Source organism: Loxodonta africana, chromosome 4 (genome assembly GCF_030014295.1).
Source record: "Loxodonta africana isolate mLoxAfr1 chromosome 4, mLoxAfr1.hap2, whole genome shotgun sequence".
NCBI lineage: Eukaryota > Metazoa > Chordata > Mammalia > Proboscidea > Elephantidae > Loxodonta > Loxodonta africana.
Genome location: NC_087345.1, coordinates 143052316 through 143074311, shown reverse-complemented (window position 1 = coordinate 143074311; position 21996 = coordinate 143052316). Strand labels below are relative to the sequence as shown.

The 21996-nt window shown below is 37.8% G+C and overlaps 1 protein-coding gene across 2 annotated transcripts in view; it reads left to right on the top strand.

Moving 5' to 3' along the window:
- The window catches only part of LOC100659914 (prostaglandin-E(2) 9-reductase-like), a 34613-nt gene extending 13731 nt beyond the window's left edge, over positions 1–20882 (top strand). For both annotated transcript variants that reach the window (XM_010590772.3, XM_010590771.3), the window contains 4 exons: positions 1027–1136; positions 2696–2861; positions 18976–19058; positions 20721–20882. In XM_010590772.3, coding sequence (XP_010589074.2) covers positions 1027–1136; positions 2696–2861; positions 18976–19058; positions 20721–20763 — 402 coding nt within the window. In that variant the 3' untranslated portion in view covers positions 20764–20882. The remainder of the gene's footprint in view (positions 1–1026; positions 1137–2695; positions 2862–18975; positions 19059–20720) is intronic.
- Positions 20883–21996: the final 1114 nt, after the last annotated feature.

The following is a 21996-nucleotide window of genomic DNA, read 5'->3' as shown; positions in this document are numbered from 1 at the left end:
ACCTCTTTTTATGTCTCTCATTCATAACGATTTAGAGATTTTTATTTATTCAATGTGTTAGAAATTATTTTAGTCTTTACTCCTTTTGATGCTCAAATCTACCCACCAAACTGTTTCCTTTATCTTTTGAACATGCACTCATAAGTCTTTGAGTACTTTCATGCTGTCTGGCACAATTTGGTGTCCAAAGCTCTTTCCCTCTCCCAGACCCAGAATTACCCTTCTCTCTTTGTGGTTTTTCTTTGTGGTAGGTAATGGTATCTAGTAGCTGGCATGGATTGAATTGTGTCCCCCAAAGTTATGTGTATCAATTTCACTAGACCATGATTCCCAGTATTTTGTGATTGTCCACCATTTTGTCATCTGATGTGATTTTCCTATGTGTCATAAATTCTACTTCTATGAAGTTAATGAGATGAAATTGGCGACAGTTATGTTAGTATTACAAGGCTCAATCTACAAGATTGAATTGTGTTTTGAGCCTATTGCTTTTGAGATATAAAAGAAAGAAGCTAGCAGAGAGAGGGGGGGACCTCATACCACCAAGAAAGCAGTCCCGGGAGCAAAGTGCGTCCTTTGGACTAGGGGTTCCAGTTCAGAGAAGCACCTAGTCCAGGAGAAGATTGATGAGAAGGCCTTCCTCCAGAGTCCACAGAGAGAGAAAGCCTTCCCCTCGAGCTGATGCCTGAATTTGTACTTCTAGCCTACCAGACTGTGAGAAAATACAATTCCCTTTGTTTTAGCCATCCACTTCTGGTATTTCCATTATAGCAGCACTAGATCACTAAGATGTACCCAAGAACTGAGCAATAGAGGTGCTTCTTCTACAGAAAGTTATTGTTTTTCATTCTCCCAGTAGCAAAAGAGAAAATATGTTTTTTCCAAAATTAGTTCATGTTCGTATTTCTAGTTCAAATACAAGTTGATACTGTTTTTATCCAGCTTCTTTGACTTTTATTATTTCTTTTACATTTTAATATCATGTTTTCATGCAATCTGACCCATTTCTGCCTTGCTATTCTATAGGTGGAATGTCATCCTTATCTCAACCAGAGCAAACTGCTGGATTTCTGCAAGTCAAAAGACATTGTTCTGGTTGCCTACAGTGCTCTGGGGACTACTCGAGATAAAAGATGGTAATGAAGACAATGGGGAGATTATCTAAAACACCATTATTGAAGAAACACTTTTAATATACCATACCCTATTTCCTAGTGTTAATGCTCAACTGCATGGGTAAATGGGGGAGAGGGGCTGCAGAAATACTTCTTTATAATCCCATTACCCAGCCCAATGCTTTTACATTGTGTGTCTGGTTATAGATAGTCAATGTAAAAGAATTTCTGAGAATAGAAACAAAGTTAAAAACAATACTAAAGATGTATTATTTGATCAGTTATTCCCAGATACAGGAACACACAGCATATACAGTCAGCCTATACTGTGCGTTCCAACAAAATGTGGCAGCACCAGGATTAGTATAGTCAGAAAGGAACAAAGAGAGTCCCAGAATTCCAAACAGTTTAAGATGGCTTATCAGACATTCATTAAAATGTCCTTTGAAATCCTGTCTCTTCTTAAATGTCAGTTTGCTTAAGAAGACAAATATTGCAGTTCTTGGTGGTGGGTGGTGGGTGGAGGGTGGGTAGGCAGGGAGGACGTGCCTGCTGAGGAGATGCAGATAGCTGGGCTGGGTGCCTATTTGTCTGAAAAATGGGCTAGGGACTCAGGATGTTAGTTTACAGTTAAATCTAAAGAAGCAAACTAGTTCATTACCTCTAAGGGCTAGCTTACTGATTACCTTAAACTATGTCCAGTGAGATCCAGGCATTTGGCTGTACTATCTGGGTTTGGCATATGCATCTCTAATTTTAGTTTCCACATCAATAATAAACATCTACTTTAAAAGCTGTACATTATTTCAAAAACTGAGACGAAAGGTGCAAGCTCAAGTAATGATTTTGACACTTTTTAAGTGATTAATATGTTTCAAGTAACATCCTCCATAAGCGTCAGTTACGTCTAAAATCAGGAAAATAATAAGTAACTTCCAAGTCTATGAGGATAGAAAGAAATTACTATCTGATGATATTTTGTAAACTTCTGTACAGATATTATACACTCTAATTACCTAAGTCTTCCCATTTTCCTTCCTACTCTCATGCCCCATCCCTGCCTATACCCAGAGAAGAAAAACAGCCAATGAGAAGTAAAAAGAAGCCCAAGGGCCTGGAACCATTGTTTTCAAATGAAACCCATTGCCATCTAGTCGATTCCAACTAACAGTCAACCCTGTAAGACAGAGTAGACCCCACAGGGTTTCCAAGGCTATAAATCTTTACAAGAGTTGACTGCCACATCTTTCTCACAGAGCAGGGCTTTGAACTGACAACTTTCCAGTTAGCAGCTGAGAGCCTCCAGGGATCCATCTTTCAAACTAAAGACAGCACCAAAATGACCTGGAACACTTTTTAAAACAGAGAATGCTGGGCCCTCATCAGCTCTGATTCAATAGATCTGGGTGATCCAACAGAATTTGCATTTCTAAGACATTCCCATGTGATGTAGATGATGCTGGTCCAGGGACTACACTGGGAGAACTACTGGTCTTGAGGGGATTACCTTAGTTAACCTATTTTAGAAGCCTCCTGACAAATTGAAAATTCAGCCTCATGTGTTCTACATTTCCTTTCAGGGTGGACCAGAGCTCCCCTGTTCTCTTGGATGATCCAGTTCTTGGTGCCCTGGCTAAAAAGCACAAGCGAACCCCAGCCCTGATTGCCCTTCGCTACCAGCTTCAGCGTGGGGTCGTGGTCCTGGCCAAGAGTTGCAATGAGAAGAGGATCAAAGAGAACACGCAGGTAATGAGCAGGTTGATAGGCATCCGGGGAACTAAACCATAACCTTCACAGGTATCCTTCAATGTAAGGCTCATGGCAACTTAGGGTCATGTTGATTTCCCTGGCATTTCCCATGCACATATGCCATATGTGACTTCACTAGGGTTTTTCTCCTTCATATACAATAGGAGAGACAGCATAATGCATGGAAAAGAATAGGACAGAAAAACAGAGACTTGAACTCTAACCTTCCTTGCAATTTAGTCTATAACCTTCTGCAAAAGGCATATAATTTTCTTCATTTCTAAAAAGAGGTAATTGGATTAGGTGATTTTTCAGTCTCCAGTACACTAGGATTCTTTTGCCAGGAACTAGTTGAAGGATCTGAGTCACACTTTCCCCATATGTGTCCCATTTAACCTGCTGGGTCCCTAAACTGTGAAAACCAAGGTACTGGTGACAATCTCTTCCTCCCTGAGTACAGAGAGAGACCCTATGCAAGGAGAAACCTAAAAAGTTGTTACTTGGTTAATAAAAATATTTTAAAAATTAATTTATATTGCTTAAAAGATATAGAAGGAAAATTAAGTTTCCTCCCAACCTATAGCTCAGTCCCCAATCATCCTATCTTCCTCTCCATGTCAATCTCTGTTGGCCTTTTTCTGGTAACTTCCCAGATATTGCCTACATATTAAAGTATATATGTTCTGTAAAAATTATTGCAAGCCACACAGACTGGTATGACATTACTTTTAAATGTTGATTTCAGAGACACAAGTTTTAACTTTGATCTGAGAACACATACACTTTCAAAGTCAAGCAAGAGCTGTCAGTCAGTATGAGAATTGTATCAATTGAGTCAGTTTGCTTGCCACAACTTTCTAAAATGTGAACTGCATCACAAACATAAGAGTGTATAAAATGTTATCCATAGTTAAAACTGTAACAGTAAGCTGAACACTTGAGGATCATTCAGGTTATGAAATTGCACATGACGCCTGTCTGAAGCTCACTGATCATTTCTCCCTCCATGGGGGAATCCATTCCTCTAACTTTCGTAATAATCAATTGTTCCTTTGACTGTTCTCACAGTTTTGCTACTTAAGGGTAGATCACTTACTATCTTTTTTAATCTACCTGTTTTAAAACATTCTGTAAGTGGAATCACACTGCATTTCTCGCATTAAACTTTGTGAGATTCATTCCTGTGATGCATGCAGCTACAGTTTGTTCATTTTTACTTCTGCATCATCTTACGATTCATGACTTTGCAATAATTTATTTATCCAACTACTGTTGGGGCATTTGTGTTGTTTGATTGCTTGTTTTTGTCATTTGAATAATGCTGCCAGGAACATTCTTGTATGTGTGTGCTGGTGCACACATAGCAGAATATTCATAGGATATATTCCTAGTTACAGGAATGAAACTGATTGGTAATAGGAGATGAGCAGGTTCACATTTATTAAGTAATATCAAACTTTTTCCAACCGTGTTTTACCTAGTTATACTTCTGTGAGCCACATAGGACATTCCTCCTTGCTCCACATTTTAGCCAGAACTTGATATTGCTAGCTTTTTACATTCTTGCCAATCTGAAGGATAGGTGATAGGTCCTCAGTCTGACTTTACTTTTCATTCCCCTAAGTATCAATGTAGCTTAATTTTGTGTATATTTATTCTCCCTGAGTTCTTCTTTTTAAAATGCTTGTTACATTTCTTGCTCTTTTTGATTAGGTTTTCTTTTTATTTACATGTAGGAGATATTTACTGCATTATTACCTATAGATGTATAATAAAACACCTCAACACTTTGAAGGTAATACAAAAACCACTTATAACTCTTGGATTGACAAATTAAAGCTTAACAGTTTTTCTGCAGTCTCTTGTGTTTCCACTCAAGAGCAGGGTTGTGGCAGCTCTGCTTCTGGAGCTGGCCGGGCTGTTTTTAGGTGAGCTTCAGTGTTCCTTCACATAGTTTTCATCCTTTAGCCGACTACCTCGGCTTCATGGCACATAAAGTAGCAAGTTTCCAAGAGAGTGAGTGGATGCATGAGAACCTTTTTCAGTTCTGGCACATCCATGCTTTTGATAACTTCTATTGGCCAGAACAAGTCTCCCCACCAAGCCCACTGCCGTCAAGTCGATTCCGACTAGTAGCCACCCTAAGGGACGGGGTAGAACTGCCCCATAGAGTTTCCAAGGAGCACCTGGTGTATTCGAACTGCTGACCTCTTGGTGAGCAGCCATAGTCCTTAACCACTACGCCACCAGGGTTTCCAGAACAAGTCTAGGCCAGATTTAATGGATGAAGAAAGAGACACCACCTTTTAAGGGGAGGAACTGCATAGGTCACATTGCAAAGGGTGTGGATACTGGAAGTTGTGAAGAATTAAGAGCATTTTTATAATCAATCTACTGCATTATATATTCTTGATTATAATCTTTGGTCAGATGTAGATATATTTGTTGAATGTCTTTTTTCTATAAATTGTGCCTTGTTTTTTCATTCTTGTTAGGGTATATTTTCGTGAATAAAAGTCTTTGCACTTAATGTACTCAAGTTCATCATACCTTTCTTTTGTAGCAGATAATTGTTGTGTACTTTTCTGCACTGATATATTGACAATATTCTCCTATATTATCTTGCAAAGTGTTGTAGTTTTTCTTCCAAATTTGTGTCTATAATTCATTTGGAATTGATTTTTAGCACTATGCAAAATAAGAATACAAGTATATATGTATGTATATTTTTAAATGGATGTCCAAAACTCCCAGAACCAATTATTTAAAAGTCCGTATTAGCCCAAAGATCTTCATTGCCAACTTTATCACGTATCAAATGTCCATAAGCCTGTGTCTGGACTCTTTCTTCTATTAAATTGGCCTATTTACCATTCTGCATTTTCTTAATAAAAATGAAAAAGAGGTCTTGCTGTCCAGAATAGTAAAATATTCCCTCATTCCTTCTTCTTTAAGAATGTCTTGGCCATTCTTCTCTTTTGTTCTTTTATAAAAACTTAGCATCGTCTTACCATATTCAAAAGGAAAGGAGGGCCAAGACGAGGGAATAGTCAGAGGCTTCCAGAGGACCCTCTGACAACAAAGACCAGAAAAAACAAGTGAATCAATTATATATGACAATCTAGGAGTCCTGATCATAAAAGACAAAGTTGAGGAGTAAGATTGAGCTACAGGAGGAGGGGGAGACAGTTCAGAAGCTGTGAAGATGTGCCAGCCACAAGGTGGCCAGCACTTTGCAGGCTGGGTCAGCCTGTGCATGCAGGGCTGAAGCAAGCAGTAGCACTCAGGATGCATTTCACCACATCAGGAGAGACCAGGAGGTGGAGAGTCTGCACAAGGCTCCAGAATCAGGAGGAAGCAGTGCTGGATCTCCAAAAGTTAAGTGTAAAAGTCTAACCTATCAAGTGGGGTCAACATAACCCATCTCCCTCTGGGATTTTTGTAGCAAGGAAGTGCCACTTTCCCATCACCTACTGCCCTTCCCACTCTGCTCTGAAACCGGTCTGGCAGTATTCAACAACTACCATGCCCCCTAAGCCCAGAACTCTGTATTACCTGTGTCCAAACCAGCTTTGCACCTTCAAAAAAGTGCCACACTCCCTAAGCCAAAAACTCACGGCTGACACTGCCTCTTTGCCTAGGCACTGGCATAAGTGGCCAACGGACTTGTAATGCCCTTCACCCCTGCCAAGACCTGCATGGGCTGATTTAACACCACAGGCCCTCATTAATGCGGAGCCCCCTAAGCCGGGAACTCGGGACTATGTGTACCCAAACCAGTCTTGTGGGTTTAAAAAATCTCCACACCCTCAAAGCTGGTAACTCAGGGTAGGCACTACCCATTGGCTGAGGCACTGGCATAAGGGATCCATGGACTTTTAAAGCCCTTCTCCCCTGCCTAGACCTGTGTGCACCTATTCAATAGGATAGGCAATCATTGTCATAGAACAGGGCATATACCTGAAGCCAATTTTCAAGTGCAGCCCCCAAAGGGGAGTTGCAGATTCATGACATTTGACACTATCCTGCCCATTAAGCAGGTCAGGGGCCTGAGGGCTAGTGATATCACTCATTTCATCTAGCCATCCATGACAGGGGTCCGAGAATAAGTTCTAATATTTACCTGGGACATTATTCAGAGGAAAAACCTATGAGTGATTGGACTAATAGAACAGGAGGAGATAGCAGAAAACACAGAGAGAATTGTTGAAGATTTGTTGGCAGAAAACTTCCCTGATATTGTGAAAGACGAGAAGATACCTATCCAAGAAGTTCATCGAAACCCACACAGAATAGATCCTAAAAGAAAGTCATCAAGACATATTATAATCAAACTTGCCAAAACCAAAGATAAAGATAGAATCTTAAGGAATAAACAAAACATCACCTACAGAAGAGAGTCAGTAAGAGTAAACTCTGACTACTCAGCAGAAGCCATGCAGGCAAGAAGGCAATGGGATCACATACGTAAAGCCTTGAAGGAAAAAAAATTGCCAATCAAGAATTATTTATCCAGCAAACCTGTCTCTCAAATATGATGGGAAAATTAAGGTGTTTCCAAATATATAGAAGTGAAGGGATTTGTAAAAACCAAACCAAAATTACAGGAAATATTAAAGGGAGTCCTCCAGCTAGATAATCAGCAGTAACAGACAATGACTCAAGACTAGAATACATGACAGAACAACCAGATATCAACCCAGATAGGAAAGTTGCAAAAATAAGTCAAAGCTAAAAGACTGAATATAGCAAAACAGAGACGTCAATATGTAAACAATGACATTAAAACAAAAAAGAGGGTCTAAATATGGAGAGGAAGTTAAGGTGATAACAAGAAATAAAAGATAGGTTTAAACTTAGAAAAGTAGAAGTAAAATTTAAGGTAACCACAAAGGAAACTACCAAATCTACTTGTTAAAAGAAAAAAAAAAAAAAACATAAAGACTCAACAAGCACAAAATCAACAACAACGAAAAAGATGAAAGGAAAATACATAAAGAAAAATGACTCAGCACAGAATATTAAGTCGAACAAAGAAACTGTCAACACTACAAAAAAAAAATGACAGCAGTAAACTCATAACCCTCAATAATTGTACTGAATGTAAATGGACTAAATGGACCAATAAAGAGACAGAAAGTGGCAGAATACATTAAAAAAAAAAAAAGATCAGTTTATATGCTGCCAACAAGAGACACACCTTGGACTCAAAGACACAAACAAACTAAAACTCAAAGGATAGAAAAACTTATATCAAGTAACAACAACCAAAAAAAAGCAGGAGTAGCAATATTAATTTCTGACAAAATAGATTTTAAAGCAAAATCCACCACAAAGAATAAGAAAGGAACCCATATTATGATTAAAAGGTCAATACACCAGAAGAGCATAACCATCGTAAATATTTATGCACCCAACAACAAGGCTCCAATATATACAAAACAAACTCTAACAGCATTGAAAAGAGAAGTAGACAGTGCCACAATAATAGTAGGAAACTTCAACATACCACTCAGTGAAGGACAAACATCTAGAAAGAAACTCAACAAAGACAGAAAAGATCAAAATTCCACAAGCAATCAATATGACCTTATAGACATATACAGAACACTCCACCAAGCAGCAGCCAAGTACACATTCTTTTCCAACACACATGGAACATTCTCCAGAATAGACCACATATTAGGCCACAAAGCAAGCCTTAACAGAATACAAAAGATAGAAATATTACAAAGCAAATTTTCTGAACATAAAGCCAAGAAAATAGAAACCAATAACAGAAATGTCAAGAAAAAAAAAATACATGGAAACTGAACAACACCTTGCACAAAAACTATGGGGTTATAGAAGAAATCAAGGATGGAATAAAGAAATTCACAGAATCAAATGAGAATGAAAACGCATCTTACCAGAACCACTGGGACACATCAAAAGCAATAAGAAAGAGGTCAATTCATAGCAGTAAATGTACGTATCCAGAAAAAAGAAAGGGCAAAAGTCAAAATATTAACCCTACCACTCAAACAAATAGAGAGCAACAAAAGAAGCCCTCGGGCACCAGAAGAAAGGAAATAATGAAGATTAGAGCAGAAACAAATGAAATGTAGAATAGAAAAACAATTGAAAGTCAACAAGACCAAAAATTGGTTCTTTGAAAAGATCAACAAAATTGACAAACCATTGGCCAAACTGGCAAAAGAAAAACAAGAGAAGAGGCAAATGATATGAATAAGAAATGAGATGGGCAATATCACAACGGACCCAACTGAAATAAAAAGAATCTTAACAGAATACTATGAAAAATTGTACTCCAACAAATTTGAAAACCTAGAGGAAATGGACAAATTTCTAGAAACAGTACCAACCTAAACTAATACAAACCAAAGTAGAAAAATAAAGAAACCTATAACAAAAGAAGAGATTGAGGACTTTTTAAGGCCCCCCCCCATAAAAAACCCTGGCAGTGATGGCTTCAATGGAGAATTCTAGCAAACTTTCAGAGAAGTGTTAACACCAGTACTACTAAAGGTTTTTCAGAGCATAGAAAAGACAGGAATACTCCCAAACTCATTCTATGAAGCCAGCATAACCCTGATACCAAAGCCAGATTAAAAAAAAAAAAAAAAGCCCATTGCCGTAGCGTTGATTCCAACTCACAGCGAACCTGTTGGAGAGAGTAGAACTGCCCCATAGAGTTTTCAAGGTGTGCCTGGTGGATTTGAACTGCTGACCTTTTTGTTAGCACTCATAGCTCTTAACCACTGCACCACCAGGGTTTCCAAAGCCAGATAAAGACACCCCCCAAAAAGAAAATTACAGACCAATATTCCTCATAAACATAGACGCAAAAATCCTCAACAAAATTCTAGCCAATAGAATTCAACAACATATCAAAAAAAATAATTCATCATGACCAACTGGATTCGTATCAGGTATGCAGGGATGGTCCAACAATAGAAAAACAATCAATGTAATCCATCATATAAATAAAACAAAAGACAAGAACCACATAACCTTTTCAATTGATGTAGAAAAGGCATTTGACAAAGTCCAACACGTATTCCTGATAAAAACTCTCAGCAAAATAGGTATAGAAGGGAAATTCCTAGACATAATAAAGGACATTTATACAAAGCCAACAACCAAGATCATTCTAAATGAAGAGTCGGAAAGCATTCCACTTGAGGAACGGGAACCAGAGAAGGATGCCCTTTATCACTACTCTTATTCAACATTGTGCTGGAGGTCCTAGGCAAAGCAATAAGGCAAGAAAAAGAAATAAAGGGAACCAAATTGGTAAGGAAGGAGTAAAAGTATCCCTATTCACAGATAGTGTAATCTTACACACAGAACACCCCAAAGATCCACATGAAAACTACTGGAACTAATAGAAGATTTCAGCAAAGTACAGTATACAAGGTAAATGTGAAAAAATCAGCTGGATTCCTCTACACCAACAAAGAGAATTTCAAAGAGGAAATCACCAAATTAATACCATTTACAATAGCCCCAAAGAAGAAAAAGCACTTAGGAATAAACCTAATCAGAGACATAAAAGTCCTATACATACAAAGAAAAGTCCAAGACACTACTGCAAGAAATCAAAAGAGAACTACATATATGGAAAAATACATCATGTTCATGGATAGGAAGAGTCAACATTGTGAAAATGTCTGTTCTTCCCAAAGCAATCTACACGTACAACGCAATCCCAATCCAAATTCCAATGGCATTTTTTAATGAGATGGAGGAACAAATCACCAACTTCACGTGGAAAGGGAAGAGGCCCCAGACAAGCAAAGCATTAGTGAAGAAGAGCAAAGTGGAAGACCACACACTACCTGACCTTAAAAAAAAAAACAAAAAACCATTGCCATCGAGTTGATTCTGACTCATAGCGACCCCATAGAACAGAGTAGAACTGCCCCATAGAGTTTCCAAGGACCTTAGAACCTATTATATCTGACTTTATTATACCGGACCTTAAAACCTATTATATTGCCCCAGGAGTGAAAACAGCCTGGTATTCATACAACAACAGTTGCACAAACCAATGGAATGGAACGGAGAAGCAGGTGTAAACCTATCCACTTATAAGCAGCTGATATTTGACAAAGGCCCAAAGTCCATTAAATGGGGGAAAACATAGTCTCTGTAACAAATGGGGTGACATAACTGTATATCCATCTCCAAAAAAATGAAACAAGGCCCATACCTCACATCATGTACAAAAATGGACCAAAAACCTAAATATAAAATCTAAAAAAAATAAAGATCATTGAAGAAAAAATAGGGACAATACTAGGAGCCTTAACACATGGTATAAATAGTATGTAAACCATAACTAACCATGCACAAACATCAAAGGAGAAATTAGACAACTGGGAGTTTCTAAAAATCACACACTTATGGTCGTCAAAAGACTTCACCAAAAGAGTAAAAAGAGACTGGGAAAAAACTGGGGGCTATGAGATTTCCTGTAAGGGTCTAATCTCTAAAATCTACAAGATACTGCAAAACCTCAACAAAAAGACAAATAACCCAATTAAAAAATGGGCAAAGGATATGAACATACACTTCACCAAAGAAGACATTCAGGTGGCTAGCAGATACATGAGGAAATGCTCAGATCATTAGCCATTAGAGAAATACAAATCAAAACTACAATGACACACCATCTCACCCCAACAAGGCTGTCACTAATTCAAAAGACAAAATAATAAATATAGGAGAGGTTGTGGAGGGACTGGAATACCTATGCACTGCTGGTGGGAATGTAAAATGGTACAACTACTTTAGAAAAGGATTTGGTGCTTCTTAAAGTCTAGAAATAGAAATACCATACAATCCAGCAATCCCACTCCTTGGAATATATCCTAGAGAAATAAGAGCTTCCACACTAATAGATGTATGCACGCCCATGTTTATTGCAGCACTGTTCACAATAGCAAAATGATGAAAACAACCTAGGTGCCCATCAACAGACAAATGAATAAGCAAATTATGCTACATACACACAATGGAATATTACCCAACGACAAAAAACAATGATGAATCAGTGAAACATCTCACAAAATGGATGAATCTGGAGGGCATTGTGCTGAGTGAAATGAGTCAGTGGCAAAAGAACAAATATAAGAACTCAAGAAAATGTTTAAACACAGAAGAAAGCATTCTTTGATGGTTACGAGGATGGGGAGGGAAGGAGAGAGTAATTCACTAACTAGACAGCAGACAAATATCATGTTTGGTGAAGCGAAGGACAGCATACAATACAGGGGAAGGCAGCACAACTGGACCAAAGCAAAAGGTAAGAAGTTTCCTTAACATACCCAAACACTATGAGGGACAGAGTAGCTGGGGTTGGGGCCTGGAGATCATAGTTTTGGGGGACTTTGTTCTGTATCCCACTTTGGTGAGTGGCTTCTGAGGTCTTAAAAGCTTGTGAGAGGCCACCTACGATGCATCAATTGGTCCCAACACTTATTGGAGCAAAAGAGAATGAAGAACACTAAAGACACAAGGAAATTATTAGTCCAAGAAACAAAAAGGCCACATAAACCAAACTCCATCAGCCTGAGACAAGAAGAACTAGATGGTGCCCGGCTACCACCAATGGCCACCCTGGCAGGGAACACAACAGAGTCCCAGACGGAGCAGCAGGGAAGTGTGGAGCAGAACCCAAATTCACATAAAAATACCAGACTTAATAGTCTGACAGAGACTGGAGGCACCCCCAAAACTATGGCCCGTGGATGTTCTGTTAACCCAGAACTGGAATCACTCACAAAGCCCACTCTTCAGACAAAAATTAGACTGGACTATAAAACAAAAAATAATACTCGTAAGAAGTGTGCTTTTTAGTTCAATCAGATACAGGAAACCAAATGGGTGGCTCCTGTCCAGTGGCAGGATGAGAAGGCAGGAAGGGACAGGAGCTGATTGAATGGACACAAGAAACTCAGGGTGGAAAGGGGGAGTGTGCTGTCACATTGTAGGAATTGCAACTAATGTCGCATAACAATATGTATACAAATTTTTGTATGAGAAATTATCTTGAGCTGTGAACTTTCATCTTGAGCACAATAAAAATAAATACATAAATAAATAAAATAAAGACCACGTAAACCAGAGAGCCCACCAGCATGAGACCAGAAGAAGTACATGGTGTCTGGCTACCATCCACGACCTCTCTGATAGGGATCACAACAGATAATCCCAGAGAAAATGGGAGGAAAAATGTACAACAGATTCAGATTCACAAAAAAAGACCAGAATTTCTGGACTGAAAGAAACTGGAGGAACCCCTGAGAGTATGGTCCCCAGACACTCTGCCAACCCAGAACTGAAAGCATTCCTAAAGCCCATTTTTCAGACAAAGATTAGGCAGACCTATAAAACAAGAAATAGCAAACGTGAGGAATGTTCCTCTTGGTTCAATCAGATATCTGAGAACATATGAGTAACTCCTGTCCAGAAGTAGGATGAGAAAGCAGGCAGGGACCATAACGGGATAAATGGACACAGAGAACCCCCGGGGTGGAAAGGGAGAGCAAGCTGTCACATTGTAGGGATTGCAACCAATGTCACAATACAACGCGTGTATAAGTTTTTGAATGAGAAATTAACTTGAGCTGTAAACTTTCACCTAAAGCACAGTAAAAATAAATAAATAAATAGAAATAAAAATAAGTGATTGCATGATATTCCTGATCCACCCAGGAAAAACTAACATCAATATGATATTGAAATTTTCAGTGCATAATCATTATATAATACCAATTATTTGGGATTTTTTAAATGTCATTAAATTTTAAATAAGTTTAAATTTTTTAATTTCATATTTTTTATTATTCTTCATAAAAGCATTTTCAAGATGGGTAATAATTTTGATACTCCATTGTTAAATTTTTTCTTTTTATTTAGAATTCTACAAATGTACAGAAAACTTGAAAAAATGCTGCAATGAACATCCATTGCCTTGATTCATCAATGGCTAAATTATGGACACATTTACATGTTCTCTCTATATCTAGCTATTTACCTGTCTATCTTCTCCATCACTGTCTCTGAGTATTACTATGTATTTGTGGATTTACTTGAGTCAACATTTTACCTGTTACTGACACTCCTTTTGATGCCTAAATAGTCCTAACTTTAGCTTGCAGGGAGCCTTTTAAAACTAGTTCTTGAGTCCTTTCATTAAGATCCCATTAATATTTGGACACGTCTTCTCTTAAACTATCTCTCAAAATTTTGTTTTTTTAATTCTAAGTTTTAATTGATGGGATTAGGAATCCAACCATATCAATTAAATTTACTAAAATATATATTTAAAAAAAACTACTTCTAGATTCCTCTGGATCTTCTACAAACATATCCCAATCATCTTTGAATAATAGCTCCTTTGTTTCTACTCCAAATTCTTTTAAGAGCTTCTTTTTGTCTATATTGCTCTCCAGTTCCAATATATATTTAGAAATGACTAATTATGTTTTTGTCATTTTTTTTTTTGCCTTATATTCATTAACATCTTAAATATTCTGATGGGTGTTTTTGAACAACTTATAGACAGTCCAAAGTTATTTCGAATGTTTCCTCTGTAATGTTCAGTCTCTCTCCTCTTCCTGTAACTCTGATTAGACATGAGCTAGAACTTTACACTCTACCCTCTATGTTTCTCAGCCTCTTTTGTTTTCCCATCTGTTGGTTTCTTTTTATGACATTTTGGATAACTCCTTCAGCTCTGTGTTCCAGCTGACTTATCTTCTCTTCATCTGTCTCTAATATACTATGTTTTAAACAATATTTTATTGTGTATAAGGTGAAAGTTTACACAGCAAATTCGGCTCCCATTTAACAATTTCTACACAAATTATTCACTGATATCGGAGAGATTTTCACAATACGTCATCATTCTCATTCATTGTGCCCTGGTTGTACCATTTCCAGTACCCTAGTTTCCCTGCCCCATTACCTTCTCATCTTTGCTTTAGCATAATTTTTGAGCATTTGATTTCATACAGATATTTTTAAAAAGAGCTCATTACTTATAGGTGGTATTAAGCCAATTTGTTATTTAACTAAAAGTTGGCCTCAAGGGATAATTTCGGTTTCAAGTTTAAAGAGTATCTCAAGTTGATAGTCTTGGAGAGTCTTCTAGTGTCAACTGGTCCAGTAAGTCTGGACTTTTTAAGAACTTGAGTTATTTTTCACACTTTCCTGCCTTTCTATCAGGAGCCATTTACTTTACCCCTAATCAGAATGGCCGGTAGTGGTAGCCAGCAACCATGGAATTCTTCTGGTCAAAGGGTAGATGAGGCCATGGTTCATATAGGGTGTTAAGCCTATAGACTAGTTTTATCTATGAGTCTTTCGTTTCCTTTTTTCTCTTTTCTTCCAGATAAGTAGAGACCAATAGATGTATCTTAGATGATTGCTCATGAGCTTTTCAGACCCTAGACACTACTTACCACATTGTGATGTAAAACAAACACTTTGTAACCTGTGACAACTGAGCTGTCCCATGAGACTATGGTTCTAAGCCTTCAAACTGAGAAAACTAATTTTGCGAGGTATCTGTTTACGTCTAAGGAGTATCTGTTCCCTGTGTGGTTTATTGTATATATGAATTTTATACATTCATGCACACACATACTTGCATGAGCATATGCCTATAGATACATCTGTGCACACATACATATGCACCCACATGTTCATACCCATACACATATATGCCTATATACATATTTGTGTAACCACACATATATTTTTTAGTTGTTGCAAAAATATGAACATCCTTTACCAAAAAATCCTTTTCTCCTGTGCACTTCAGTGACATCATTTACCTTCATCAAGCTGTGTGCACTTCACCCACATTTGATGCTACCTCTATCACCATCAGAAATAAAACTGTCTACTATTTTGAGAGTGCTTCTCACTATCCGCCTCTCCACTCATCTCTGGTAACCAACAATGAGCATTGGTCTCTCTCTCTCTATGTATATGTATGTGTTCTTGTCTTCTTATGAAAGGCAATTATACAATATTTGTCCTTTCTGATTGGCTTATATTCATCAGCATTACATCCTTCATATTGATCCATGATATACGATATAAGAGGACTCATCATCATTCTTTACGGCTGTGTAGTATTCCATCGTATGTATGTCTCGCATTTTGTTTATCCATTCATCCATTGTTGGGCAGTTATGTCATTTCCATCTTTTTGCTATGTGAATATTGCTGTATTGAATGTAGGTGTGCATATGTCTGTCCATGTCTCTTTTATTAGATCTCTAGAGAATATACCTAGAAGTGGGATTGCTGCATCATGAAGTATTTCTGTTTCTATTTCTACCTTCTTGGGAAAGTGGTTTTAATCATTTTACAATCAGACCAGCACTGGGTAAGTGTTCTAATCCCTCAAATCTTTGCCAGCATTTGTTGTTTTCTGTTTGTTTGTTTGTTGCTTGGGTTTAACAGTGGTATTTTTACAGGAGTGAGATGGTATCTCATTGTAGTTTTTATTTGCATTAATGGCTAGTGTGGTTAAGAGCTTAGTCTGCTAAACAAAAGGTTGGCAGTTCAGGATTCAACATTCACTCCTTGGAAACACTATGGGGCACTTTTACTCTGTCCTATAGGGTTGTTATGCATATGAATCGACTCAATGGCAACGAGTTTGGTTTTTTTGTTTTTTTAATGGCTAATGATCACAAGTTTCTTTTCATGAGTTTGTTGGCCACTTCTAATATACTAATAAAACTGTCCTTTGTGTTTTTAATATCAAATTTTTATGTCTAAAAATTCTGTAAAAATTTTTTAATGATTTTCTTAATCATTACAATAGTTTCTTGTGTGAATATTTTTTAAATATAGCAACACAATTATTTTATAGTCCATGAATGCCAATGTTAATAATCCTAGTGGTTTGTTTTGCTGTGTTTTATACCAACAGGCTCTCATTTATGAAGACTTGTATCCATACATGTTTAGCTTGTTTTACCTGTGAGCTCTTCATTTTCTTCCTAATTTTATTTGTGATGTCCTTTGACACCATGGATGAAGGTGTGATTCTCCAGAACCCAGAGAAGAGTTATGTCAGGCTCCTAGAGACTCCGCCTGTCTTAGGCTGAGTTCCCTAGAGGCACATAACCAGTAAAGCATACATATGAATATATAGATATTTACTTCAAGGTAAAAACTCATGCAATTGTGGAACCTGGCAAGTCCCAAATCCAAGGGTAAGTGACAGGGTGGAGGCTTTTCTTTACTCATGTGGTCACACAGGCTTTAGAATCAAAATCTGCTGATCAGGAGGTAGGCTTCTGGCTCACAGGGCTGCAGGAGCTGGTGAATTCAAAATCAGTGGCAGGCTCTGGCTTACGTCCTATGAACTGGAGGTCAGAGATGACAATTTGGATGTAGGATCCAGAAAGGATGACATTTGGCAGAACACCTGTATGTATTGGATACAGATCACACCCTCAAGGAAACTCCCCTTTCAACTGCTTGGCTATTCATACCAGATCACAAAATGGGAGATTATTATATAATGTCTGAAAAAACTAAGAGTCACTGAGAATCATGGCCTAGCCAAGTTGACAAGTAACCTTAACTGTCACAGTCCACCCCTTGTCAACTTGGCACCTGTACACATCACCTTAAACCTTAAAACATCTCTAAACAAAGACAATTATAAAATCATACTTGAACACACGGCACAGGGTTTTTTTTTTTTTTTTTGGAGGGGCACTTGAACACAACCAACATTCATACAACCAAAAATGCACTAGCCCTGTTTACATCTCACAATTTAAAATAAGTAATGGAATAAGGGAGGAGAGAAAACAAATATATCTGATATATGTATGTTGTTAGGTGCCATTGAGCCAGTTCTATCCCATAGTGACCCTAAGTACAACAGGACAAAACAATGCCCAGTCCAGTGCCTTCCTCACTATTGTTGTTATGCTTTAGCTCATTGTTGCAACCACTGTGTCAATCCATCTCATGGAAGGTTTTCGTCTTTTTTACTGGCCCTCTACTTTATCAAACTATATATATGTGTATTATGTGTGTGTGTATATATATATATAAACCCATTGCTGTTGAATCAATTCTGACTCATAGCGACCCTGCAGGACAGAGTAGAACTGCCCTACAGGGTTTCCAAGGAGCGCCTGGTGGATTCGAACAGCAGGCCTTTTGGTTAGCAGCCATCTCTTAACCAATATGCCACCAGGGTTTCCCTATATATATAATACACACACACGTGTATATAGGGTCATAGAAACAGACAGCAAAAATTTTGTGAGTCACTAGGGGTAATGGTGAGTGATGCCACTCCCATTTCCAACCCTTGGTTCCTGGACTTATGAATCCTGGGTATGGGAGAAACAACATCGTATATTGAACATTGGTTTAGAGCATATACAGTCTCCTGGAGAAGATTGCCCCAACTCTGCAAGATATTGCCACTTAGGTGGTGCTATAATTGTGTCTTTAGAAGACCATTCTATTGTTCTATCAAGCCAGCTGGTTCAGGATGATGGGGAACATGGTAGGACCAGTGAATTCCCTGAGCAGAGGCCAATTGCTGAACTTCATTTGCTGTGAAATGAGTTCCTTGATTCAAGGAAATGCTGTGTGAGAACTGTGATGGGGGATAATGGAATCTGTAAGTACACAGATGGTAATTTTGGCAGAAGTACTGTGTGCAGGGAAGGCAAATCCATATCCAGAGTAAATGTCTATTCCAGTAAGAATAAAATGCTGCTCTTTCCATGATGGACCCCTAGAAATTTCAGTGAAGTTGAAGACGCCTGAATTTTTGTCATTAGTTTTCCACAATCTGGCATGCAAATGTCTTGCCAATAATCTAGAGTCATTGATACTTCTTCTTAGTAGGCTAGTATAGATGAAATCTTTTCTTCTATTTTAGTTTCTAACTAGTATTTGTTAGTATTTGGAAAATTCACTGATTTTTGTTCATTGATATTTGTACCCAGCCATATTGTTGGCTATATGGATGATTCACTTGGATTTTCCAAGATTGGAAATTGCATAATCTAAAAGTAATTTAAAAATTTTTTCTTTCTCTTGATAGGTTTTTGAATTTCAGTTGACTCCAGAGGACATGAAAGACCTAGATGGCCTAAACCGCAATGTTCGCTATATTACTGCTGAATTGTAAGTATAGTTCACTGAATAGTCGGTATTGCTGGTAAAGATATGTGCTTCAATTCATTTTCAGATGAGGAAAGTACGAGAGCTGTTAAAATTTAAGTCAATACCAGAAAGATAGTGGCAGGGTTTTGGAAGGGATGAGACATGAACTTACACAAAACTCTCAGACTGGGTGCACCACGAAGTTCTTTTCACTGAATTAGTAAAAGGGTGTGAGGGACCCAGGGTCAACTTGAACATTCGCCCATACTCTGCTCTCCTCACTCCATATGCTTTCCAGAGAAAACCAACATCACTGATGATTTTACCTCTTCCATGTAGGCCTCTCATCTCCACAACAAAGTACTAGACACATACTTTCAGTATTAGAGATATCACCTAATGAAATGTGTCCAAAACAGTTTTTGTCATTGTCTTCCCCCAAACCTGCTCAATTCCTCAACCTGCTCAAAGGCGTTTCCAGCAACCCTCTGATCCGAACCAGACATTTCCATCACCTCCACTAGACATTATAAATTTTAGGTCTTAATAGTTTTCAAGTCTCAGCCTACTCTTTCATCTTGTGTTTGTCCAGGACCCAAACACTGCACTTACCTCCTGAAGGAATGGCCTTTGTATAAGAACCTGTGGTTTTGATTTTCTGAAATACGAAGTTCTCAATGCAAAGCATGAAGAAGGCTAAGAGAAGAGAGATTAAAACCAAGAAAAAGAGTATAGAGACAAAGCCTTAATGTTGGAAACCATTTTTAGCCCACAAAATTCTTTACTATTCCTACATGCCCTAAATTATAGGACTCTGAGAAAGGGCATTCATTATAAACGAGGTTTATAAAGTAAAAATCCCTGCTGTAGGGATTTTCAGTCATAATAGAAATAATACGGTTATGTGTGAAAAGGGACTAGCAAAATGAAACATCATTAGTACTCAAAAATGGGTAGGTATGTTACTATCATTGGTAATATTTTTATCAGTATACTGAAAATTAGGAAATGATGTAAAGAGAAATGGTGTAAAGAAAAAGAGAAAATGGGAAGCAATAGGTAATTCCAATCATTAATTAAATATTTAAATTACAATTAATCATTTTCTATCACTTTGTACACTCTGTTGTTATTATACACAGAGATCTCACTATGTAGGAAGCTCCTTGGAGATGGTACCGTATCTTATGTATGTCATTATATCCATTCATGAATAATGCAATAGGTGACATGTGTTAGGAAATGAATGAATTAGTGAAGTGGAGTAAAATTGCTATCCACAATCTGTATCACTCTAAAATACTTGTTTGTGTTAAGCACGAACCTGGGCCCTGTTCAGAACAAGGCAGAATCAATTTATGCTTTCACTGAGAATTTGAATGAAAACATACAGCGCATCTCTTTGTTTTGTTGACAGATGTAGCTAAGAGAGGGCAAGGTATTTGCAGATTTGCATCTGTGTCCTAAGCTCCAGGCATGGGAATATAGTTTTAATTGTTTAATTATTATTTTCTAGAGACATTTATTATAAAGACACGCTTATGAAAGTATGAAAGACAGGCTTTACAAACAGCCAGGAAATAAAATATTTAACTTTTATACTAATGCCAGCTTCTTAGAAATCTCTGATGTTGTTGAAATAGTCTTTGAATCTACATTATGCATTTTTCTTTCTCATTCTAGTGGTACTGGCCATCCTAATTATCCATTTTCTGAAGAGTATTAAAGAGAAGGCATTTGTTGCGACTCCTTCCAGAAGCCCCTGTGCGTGAATAGGATGCAGGAAACCTCTCAGATGCTGGGGATAAGAGACAGCACCTCTGGCTGAGAACACGCGGCTTAGCAACTCATACTCAGCTACAGTTGTGTCTGTAGCTCAGCAAGAGAAAGCACTAAATTCTTGTCTTTATGGGAAAAAAAACAAAGATTTTTCCCCCTGAAGATTCTTATCCATTCTGGTCTGTATTACTTACATACTTTATTTCCTTGTCTCTTTCGGGTCCAAAACTCTGATTGGTCTATAAGTTTGGAGGCAGTGGGAGAAAGTTAAAAGCTATAGACGTTCCCGAGATGGTACTGAGGGAGGAATTTTCAGCTTCTAGAAAAGGAGTAAAGGGTAGATATGTATCAGTCAGTGATTTCTCAGTTAGCCCTTTGAGGTCCAGGAAAACTCCTTGCAAATAGTTGAGAAGGTGAGGCACATATTGAAAGGATGACCAACAATAAACGGGCTCCCACTGAGCAACGCAGAGGATCAGAGCTCCAGGAAATTGAGAATAAGAGATCACTGTGACATGGTTGACCAGGAAGGTGGGAATGGAACCAGTGGGCTTAGATAGTTAGAACTCAGGTGTGCAAGAAATCAAAGAAACAACTGACAGATCCAATTCCCTGAATATTTAACACTGTGTTTCTTAAATTATCTTAGGCCTTAAGAAATGTTATTAATTTGATATACTTGACCCTCTGAAATGTTTGAAACACAATGCAAGGTGGACTTAGAAAACACAAACTGGTCCTGAGTATTTTGATATCTTATGCAAAACCAATAATAAAATAACTAATACATTTAGTAAATGCAATTCTTAAATTTTCCAACATCTTTTAAAAACAGTGTACACAAAATAGCATACTGCTAACAAAATTTGTTAACATTTAGAAACACATTTCACAAAAATGTACATTTACTTTCTATAATTTTAGGGATGCAAATTTAATCATTAAAAACTGAATTTTCATGTCAGACATTTTGTTGAAAACTTGGGACAAAGTCTTCTGAAGCATTCGCTTGTTCAGGACCAGGGTATACTTCCCAACACTTAAGCTTGTAACTGTTGCTTCTCATGGCCACAGTTGTCTGTCATATCACCTGGGTTTTCTAAGGCCACTGGATGTTTTAGTTAATTAATTAAAGCCCATCTTAGTTTGCTCCCCTGGGAAAGATAGGGATGCATGAGTC